The sequence below is a fragment of the Leuresthes tenuis genome, unplaced genomic scaffold, assembly GCF_036924035.1.
Source record: "Leuresthes tenuis unplaced genomic scaffold, fLeuTen1.0.hap1 SCAF_4, whole genome shotgun sequence".
Classification (NCBI taxonomy): Eukaryota; Metazoa; Chordata; class Actinopteri; order Atheriniformes; family Atherinopsidae; genus Leuresthes; species Leuresthes tenuis.
In genome coordinates, this window is record NW_027325358.1 from 23,210,422 (window position 1) to 23,219,979 (window position 9,558).

General features: G+C 41.1%; 1 protein-coding gene across 1 annotated transcript; it reads right to left on the reverse strand.

Annotated features, from left to right (window-relative positions):
• Positions 1-206: 206 nt before the first annotated feature.
• melk (maternal embryonic leucine zipper kinase) lies at positions 207-8,913 on the reverse strand. Its single transcript, XM_072383285.1, has 18 exons — positions 8,823-8,913; positions 8,453-8,585; positions 8,279-8,364; positions 6,267-6,383; positions 6,012-6,155; positions 5,848-5,916; positions 5,599-5,691; positions 5,268-5,366; positions 5,037-5,105; positions 4,660-4,758; positions 4,289-4,375; positions 3,994-4,119; positions 3,685-3,846; positions 3,283-3,550; positions 1,261-1,354; positions 986-1,142; positions 564-667; positions 207-474 (listed from the first exon to the last, which is right to left on the reverse strand). The coding sequence occupies exons 2-18, from the start codon at positions 8,529-8,531 to the stop codon at positions 297-299; spliced, it is 2,031 nt and encodes a 676-aa protein (XP_072239386.1). The 5' UTR covers positions 8,532-8,585; positions 8,823-8,913; the 3' UTR covers positions 207-296.
• Between the last annotated feature and the right edge of the window lie 645 nt (positions 8,914-9,558).

Sequence of the window (9,558 nt, forward strand, 5' to 3'; positions counted from 1 at the left end):
ACTTAACAATGAGGGAAAATGGATGTAAAAACATATTCTCCAAGCAACAAGATGCACTGTGTGGGATACAGACATGTAATGTTCATAAACTTGTTATAACATTTATTCTGGAGACTGCAGGCTGGCCTAAGGACAATTTTAACGATTTAAAAGGAATACAGAAAGACTGATCATTAATGTGCACATCTTCATAGTAGACTGCCGATCAGTCATTCTTAATTCTTAAGACACGCAGAGGAAAGTCTTGCCGCTGACACAAAACACCAGTGTCTTAGACTGCCAAGAAGGTGCATTACTTAGATCCTGGAGGTGGACAGGATGTTCTCCACTAGATGCTTGTAGACCCAAGCATCTCCCTTCAGCCTCTGGCGACGAATCCCAACAACCTCTGGCCTCTGCAGCAAGCACACTTCCAGCTCAAACGCCATGGTCACCTTCCCAAAGTCATCCCAGGTCTGACACTTCAGGGTATACCTGAATGTTGTACGAAAAAAAACATTGACTTAGGATCAATTAATGAACAGTCTGGTCAGAAACTGGTCAGCTAATGTGTGTCTCCTTACCCCTTCTGCGTGAAGTCGACATTTTTCTCCGGCAGGATGGACAGGATCTGGTTCAGGACCTGGTCTGGATTGGTCTGGTTGGTCAGAGTCACGTTATACTGAGCCTAGAAGAAGAAACAGGCTATGAGCAAAATTTCTGGGCATCTACCCCAATTGTAAATGCAAGCATTTAAATTTGCTGCAAGGCAAAACTAACTGGTGACTTTAAAAAGAAAAGATACAAGACTAAGAATGGCTCATTCTGTCATTACAATGCATGATTATCCTCCTTTATCTTTGCTACTTTGAACACGGGGCTTCAGTTAAAATGTTTGTATGATCACTCTGGGTGACTTAAGATAAAAAAAAGTGAATAAGCTATAAATGAAAATCATTTTGGTTTGAGTGTGAAACAGGGCCATTTCATTTTGGTATCCTTATACCTTAATCTTACGAGGGCCATCACGGAGAGCTCGTCTCTTACTCGGGGTGAGCATGGTGATCACTTTATCCAGGCCTCTCTCCAGGGAACCAAACATCTTCCCTCCCCGCTTCTTCTTCCCGCTGTCTCCTGTGACAGCCATGTCCAGGGACCTGGACCTGGAGGGCAAACATGATCTCACACATCAACACTGAACTTCTTCCTTTGTCGGTATTTACCTCTTTCAGGTGCTCAGCTGCTTTCCCACCTCAGAAACCTTTCCTGTTGCCCACTCACCTTCGCTCTGGACTGAAGGCTAGAATTTCAAGTGCAGGATCCTTATTCTCTGCTACTCTCTTCTTATTGTGCTCCTTAGATGCACTATCACCACCTACAACACAAAAGTCATTTAATAGAGCAGACAGGTTGCCACTTTAAGTCACAAACACCCCCCACACAATCAGCTTAAATATTTAAACAAGCTGAGTTTTACTTTGAATTCTTCTAAAATTCCAAAACTTCAGGCTGACTAAAATATCAAAACAACTCAGTTAAACTCTGCCGTCACTCGATGCCAGAACCAGCACATCGCAGTGGTGAGAAGTAATGGCAGCCACAATGATGGAATAATACCAGGGAAATGTAGTCAAGTTAGCCAAGTGAAATGCAAACACTTTGATTTAACACGGTCTGACATGGGGCAGACCGCTGTGCTGTTTCTACAAAAGTTTCTACAAAAAGTCTATTGGAACTAAACGCAACACCACAACAATCCTTTGGCAGCACCAGAAACAAAAGCAGGCAGTCGAATAGGGACCGGGTTGTCCCTCTAAAGCGGCTTCACTTTCCAGCATCATCCCATATGACAAGGCAGGGGTGGAAGGAAATGACAGCATTGGATTTTGTACCATGAAAGGCAGGCATAAAGCAGCTTGTTCCAACAAAACAACCACAAGGCTGCAGTTCAAACAGTACAGCTCAAGAGGGTGAAACTAAACACATTTCACTGCAAATTGTTCTTTGGCCGTTGCCTCCCAGTGGTGCTCTATTGTACTCAAAGATATTATCAGCTTTAAATAAAAAAAAAAGCACATTTACAACCTGGCAAGAACAGCTTTTCATATTGTTTGTTGGTACTGCATCTATAGTCTATAGTTTTAATAAAGACTAAACTGTTTGAGAGAGATGCTTTGAGTTGAAAAGCACTGACCATATCATTCTGCCCAAGTAGAGCCATTTCAATTACTGGATTAATCAATTTGTTAGTTATTGGGGAAAAAAATAAGTTATTTGGAAGATTGAATGTTTCACTCACTGTTGCCCAGCACATACAGATTCAGTGAAAAGTTACACAAACATGCAATACCTCAAAGCCACGTAAAGGAGATGGGATTAAATGTGAAACTGTTGCACTGTAAAAGCTGTTTGCCTTTCTGCGTGGAACTGCTTGGCTTTGACTTTAGATTTGTGAACACAAAGACAAGCGCACACAAACACACACGGAAATGCAGAAACGTAACAGAGAGCTGGGCCTCAGTGGCAAGAGAACACATGTCACTACAGCCCATGTGGGACAGTGAGCAAAGGGAGGAGACAGCTACACCTGTCACAGCCCATGCCTGGGGACAGACTTACACAGACCACTCTGTGTGTGGACAAGGATGTCACAGGCAGCGTGTAGCTCACAAAACAGGAGGCTGCAAAGGGAGCAGCGCTCAGCTGCGCTACAAGGATTCAACATCAACTGGGTCTGCTGCAGCCAGTTGGCTGGTTGTTGGGCAAATTTCAATAGGAAACTAATGAGGCTGGACATCTGAGCAGAAAAGTCACTATGACAAATAATTAGGACTTGATGATTCTCCATTCATATTAGTGCCTCTCATTTAGAGATAGTGAATAGAATTAGCTTCCTGATAATAACTTCACCTTTGAGTTGACAGTGATAAGTGCGTGCGTGTGCGTGCGTGGAGCCGAATGTGTGTCCATTTTCAGCAGCATAATGACAGCTAAATCACTGAAATATGAGTGGCTTTGGGATAAAAAAAAAACCAGACCCGATAAATGAGTTTATTACCAGAAGACAATTTACTTGCAAATGTGTAGCATGCGGTTGTAGCACTTGTGATTACGAGACCGAGCGAAAGACTGAGGGTGCGGGATAAATGGAAGGAGAGAATGGGCAGAGGGGCAGCTGATTAATGGAAATCTTATCTGATACAGAATGTACTTCACTCCCTTGTTTGGAAGAACAAACAATTACAGTATACAAACAAACTGTATGAAGCTGTATTGTCTGTACTCCATTACTATTCTTCTTACCTTTAGGTGTGCCCACACTGATGTTTTGATTGGGCGTGGTTAACACATTCTTGTTGGGGCGTGCACTTTTCTTATTGGACATGGGGGTGCGGGGGGGAGGCAACGCAAAATGTTCAGCTTCTTTCTCGTCAGCGATATTCTCCTTGTTCTCACTGGTTGGTTCTTGATCTTTCACCCTCTTCTGCTGGTGCTGTGGTGTCGTTGTCCTCCCTCTCTCGGCTGACGGGCTGTGACCGTATCTTTTTTCTACCGATGGCGACGTCAACCTCTTCAAAAATATAGAGAAATACTTGGTATGAGTATGTTTCTCCGAAAGAGTTAAGGTGGATTTGTCAATACATTTTGGGCGTTTGTTCCTGGTGAAATAATTTCTGCACACCCCCTGCAAAAACCTCCACATACGGTGTCTTTGTTTGTGCCTCCATCTGGCCGACCTCTCACTCGCTGCGGTGTGTACTCTTGGACTGACAGCCATGGACAATCATCAATGTAGTCTGAGCAAAAGTCCAAAGAACCGACGATCACAGCGTCTTCATCCTCACTGAAGTGAAGGGCTTCTCTTGTCTGACAGCGACAAACCAAACATATAAAGAAAGAGATACACTTCCCATGAAAACAGCGAGTATGTAAAGTGTATAGCCCGCCAGAACATCCAGTTCTGAGCCGTCTTAAAAGAAGAAAACATCACTGGAGATGTGGTCCTGTTCTGACCTGTAGACCTTGGTGCAGAGGAGACACCTCACAGACAGTCGGTTCAGGGCGCAGACGGACGGGCCTTCCCCTCTGCTTCTTTGACAGCAGCAGCAGGTAGGTGGCTGTGGTCTGGTCATACCTCCACTGAGGGAGTCAAGATCTGTTAATCTGCACATCTAATGGAAACTCTGTACAATACTACATTTACAAACAATCCACATTAATCTCCACCACCTATAACCAAACCAATGGATAGCAACATGATAAAAAAGGATCCAGGCCCAGAGACGCTCAAATAGAAGTATGTACACACCTCCTTCACCAGCGCCGTGGTGCTCTCCCTCGATCTCTTCATGTTGACTGCCATCTCGGTGATACAGTCTTCATCAATGTGGCCCAGCTACAAAAAGAAAAGACAAAATATTCACTCAAAATTAAAGCAGCCATTTAAAATTCTAAGTGAACCCTAAAATGACAAAACAACGTACAAGAAATGATTTGCATGGTGGTTTGAGAAAATAGGATAAAACTAAAAAAAAATGGATTGAATTACCAGCGAAGGATCGATATAATAACCAACTAAATACAACGGGCTGATTGCAATTCGCCTTGATAGCAATCTAAGTGACAGGTTTGTAATTGTGTTGTTGTGTTTATGCAGTTATGCATCCTGGGTGCCTGTACCGGCTGCCTGCTGTACCACTCCACAGGGCTGTTATAGTCCTTCATCACCCAGGGATGCTCCAACAGATGTCTAACAGCCAGACGCCGCTTGGGTTCCACCTACAGGACACACACAGGAACTGCAACTCAATAATTCAACTCAGTAAAAGGTTTTAGATCTATTGGGAGTCATACAAAAGGTTCCTATTGTCACGTTAAATACATGTGACTGATACATAACCGAGTGTTACTGCAATTCAACAAGAGCAGAACACTCGATTTTAACTTGTGGTTTTTATTTTTTTTTAAGAAAGCATTAAAAAAATTTTTAAGTATTTCTTTTAAATTTAGAAATAGAAGACCAGAGTGGTCAACAGAAAACGTGACTGAACACACACCTGCATCATCTGGTTGAGGAGCATGATGCTACCTGTAGAAAGCCACTGTGGGTTATCGTATTTACCCCTCTGGAAAAGAAAGAAGAAGAAAAAAAAAAAAGAGATTCAGACACTGTAAAAGAGTAGCCAAAAAAAAAAAAACAAGGTTTGGTCAGATGTATTCAAGCTATGAACTTGACTGGACATTCCTTAAATGTGCTGGAAAAGATACAAACACAACAGTGTTCCTACAGTAATCTTCTTGTAGAGGACCATGCAGTTGTCATCGTCAAAGGGCAGGTATCCGCAGAGCAGAGCGAACAGCAGAACTCCCATACTCCACACATCGGCCTGGAGGTTATACATCACACAGCAGCATTTATACATCAAGTCTTACAGATGGGATTTCACAGCTCAGCTGCACTGAGTCATGCACCAGCGACGATGCTCAGGACACCATGCAAGTGTCGACATGTGAAAGAGGCAGGTAATAATTATTCGTACTCAGAGATAATTCTGTCAATTGAAATCATCATGAAACCATAATTTGCATTGTAAATGCTCCACAGCTTGCACGACTTACCTCTGAACCAATATATGCTTTCCCCTGGATGAGCTCAGGAGCAGCGTACGCAGGGCTCCCACAACACGTCATCAGTTCGTAACCCAAACCGCCCTTTGACAAAAGCAATCACACGATAGCATTAGAAGTTGTTTTTTGGGGAACTAAATGATAAATGTAAGACATTATATGATTTTGCACCTTCAATTGATTTCACTCGATTTGCATTTTTGATCCACACACAGTGGGACAGGCAATGTGGTGAAATACCTTAGGTTTGGCACATAAACCGAAGTCTATAAGCTTCAAGTTATGGTCCTCGTCAATCAATAAGTTTTCCTAAAGATTGGATAAACAAACGTTTCAGTGGACTATAAATTGCACTCACAGTCCTCATTGCACTCACAATACATGTAATTCACTGCTATTCTTACCGGTTTTAGGTCCCTGTGTGCATATCCTTGGCTGTGGACGTAGGCCATCGCAGACACAATCTGCCTGAAAAACACCCTGGTCTCCTGCTCCGATAGTCGGTCCTTTGCTATGATATAATCAAACAGCTCCCCACCTGGGCAATACTAAGTGGGAAAAAAAAAACAAAAAAAAGAAGCAAACTTGATTTAAAAAAAAAAAAAAAAACATACCATATTCTCTCTCACAAACACTCAGCGTAGGGCACGTGACTTTACCTCAAGCACCATGAATATCTGCGTGGGGGTCTCTATGACGTGGTACAGGCGACAGATATGTTGATGACTCAGGTTCTTCATGGCCTCAATCTCCACCTTCACACGGGGCAAGTCATCCTGTGGAGGGAGGCGGTCATTTTTTCTTTATGTACACAGTATTATCGCTGGTTAACAACTGATCCCGTTATCTCAATTACTTGAAACAATGGCGATCAAGTTGGCATAATTTTCAACATTCACCTGGGTGAAAACAGCTGTGTGAAACTTTCTATCTTCTGTGGGAGCCGACTGAGGGCCTGATATAAAGTGATGCCCTCTTAAATAATGCCACCGTGTTACGCCCCTATCCTCTGCCTTAGATGAGCCATATTTGTGTATGTGCTGCGTTTGTTTACAAAACCTAAAGGACAAATGGATATTTTCTTTAAATTTTCTTCCCTGTATTCATTTTCAATAAATGTCTTTTATTCTGTGGAAGGGTTGTATGAGCTATAAACTAAAAGTCTTATAATAGTGGAATAAAAAGGAAGAGTGAGAGACAAGTAACTCACTCTCAATAATTAACCATTATTTTGAAAATAAATAATAACCACCTACTAGTATTTTGAAATTGTGGCAGCTCTACAGTCAAATGCCTTCACTGGTAGCCAAAAACCATAATTCAGTCGATAGTTCAATCACTAATTCTGTTCTTGATCTTTTTTTTTTTTCCCTCTTTCACAATTTTTTATTCCCGAAACAGAAAAACCTCAGTTTTTCCAAAATATTTAGTATTTAGTATGAAACTTTGTACCAGATCTTTGTTTTGGAGCTCTGACCAATCACTCATCTGTGTCAACTTAACAGGGTAGTTTTAATGCCAAAGGTGTAAAAGATTAAATCCCTTTAGCATAACAATATCATATAACTATAGCTGACAACAAACTCCACCAAGCCATTACTATAGCTCTAGAAGAGTGCAAATGAGGACATAAACAGGGAATTACTGAGCTCAATCAATACTCGGCATCATCCTGATTATTACACACAAACATTTTTGGAAGGTTTTTCCATGCGTTATATACCTGTGTCACCTGTAAATTGTTAATGCCATCCCTACACAGTAAAGCCTAACACAATGTTTCACTTTAAAATATTTGCACTGGCCTCCACTTCCATTTGTACAAATCATCTGCACAGCTGCAAAAACAACTGTGAGTGTGAGGGTTCTGCCTGGCAAATATCTAAAAAGAGCTTTCAAAAGAAAATGTCTGCTCTCATAAGAGGATCATCAGCAGTGGTCGGCGCTTTGCAAAACTGGCTAATTTATGTGTTTGAAAGTGTTCTTAATCTGAACTAAGCTTTTTCTTTTATCTAGGAACTTTGAGAGTAAAACACCTCTAGTTTTTCATGCTTATTACAACAAATATCTGGGAAAGCATGATGAAGGCATTTCTTCAGGATAAAGGTATTGTGAATCTACTGGTTAATGTTGTTATATATACACAAGGTTCAGCTGACTGGGTTGAAGACAGACTGTTTTAATCTGTTTGAAACTTAAACTGTGACCTCAGGGAACAATTACCATATCTTGAACCAGCTTTATCCAATTCAAGGTTTGAAATATTTAATTATTTATGTCCTCTGGCAAGTGCTGTTGTCACGATTTGTTCTTCTTATTAATGCATGTTTTTCCTCCCAGCTACTATGCTGTAACCAGATTGCTTTAATGAGGTCTTAAGAGGCCAAATTTAATTACTTCAAACTTTTAAGTAACAAAACACTTATTGCAGGCAGCAAACAATAATAACTCAGGCGGAAAATTATATAGCAGAACTAAATAGTCATTTTTCTGAATGCAGCTAAGTATGATAGGCATTTTTGACATTTTATACACTGGAGAGACAGTAATACACAAAACATTTTATAGGCTTAAGCAACAAATGTTTATTGTAGCTTTATGGCAAGCTTTAATAATTTTCCTTTGTGTTCGATTGCTCTATTTTACACGAAAGTGCCTTTGTGTGACTCACCCCAAGGTCTTTCTTATTCATGATTTTAATGGCAACCTTCTCTCCTGTCAAGATGTGCCGACCCAGCTTGACTTTAGCAAAGCCACCTTTAAAACAGACAGGTTTCACGACACACATCAAAGAGTATATGATACAGTTAAAGTTTGTTTCATGCGTGACACTCGTTGACGTTACCTGAGCCAATAGTCTCATAAACCTCATAATATTTGTGAAGCTCTGTGGCTCCGCGGTGCTCCGTCCTTTCCACAGGCATCCTCCCTGCACCAGCTACCCGATGATAAGCCTCCCTGCGGGAACATAAATAGTTCTCATATCGAAAACAAGCTCAGCTGATAAACTGATAACAAAAAAAGTTTTTGTGTTAAACATTTTCGAGCTAACGTCTCCTGGCTAGCTAGCCGTACGTTAACTACTGCATCGCAGTACCCGACAAAACGTCGTTATATATCACCTCAAAAACAAAAACAACAATAAAATAGTGTTTAAGACAAATAACAAACTCTATTTCACATTACAAATTTACCTGATTTTTTTTTCCGAAAACAGACGAAGACCAGAAAGTCAGTCAACACTCATATGGAAAAGCCCTCACGCAGGGATGTTTTTGTTCCAGAAGTTTGAATTTCGTACGTCGACGTTGACGACGTTTCCTGCTTCCGGTTTTGTGCTTCCCCTTTACCCTTGTGGTGTGTCGCGGTACTGCAGAAAATATATTAAACCACACAGTTGATTAAAAAAACAAACGTAAGACTCAACTTGGGGGTTGCTAAGGAGTGTACTTTGAGTATTTTGATGATCATATATAAAATATTGCATTGCTTTCATGCTGAAAGTGGGCACATTCACAAAATCTGAAAAGTATGTACGTCATTTTAACGGTCACTGTCATCGCTTGCAAAAAGCCCCACTTACGACCTGAAAGTTGTCAGGGTTGGTACACAGAACGTAGAGATTTCACATGACACACAAAGAAGACTTGTGGACATGTTAATAATGTTAAAAAAATTATGGAAATGGGCTTCAGAATTCAGTTGGCCAGCACTGTACAGCATACAGTACCATACAGTGCGCTTCCTTTAACTAGCCAGTACTTTTTTATACGTACCAGTCCTCTGCAGGGTCACAGGTGACAGGAGTTTATCCAAGCCCACATAGGGCAAAATGCACATATAAAAGCTGTGGGATGAGAAGCATTATGTGTGTTACATGTGTAAACTGTACGGTTTGACCCAGTTGGTATGTGGTTGAAGTAACTGACCAAAAAGGTGTATTTATGGTGT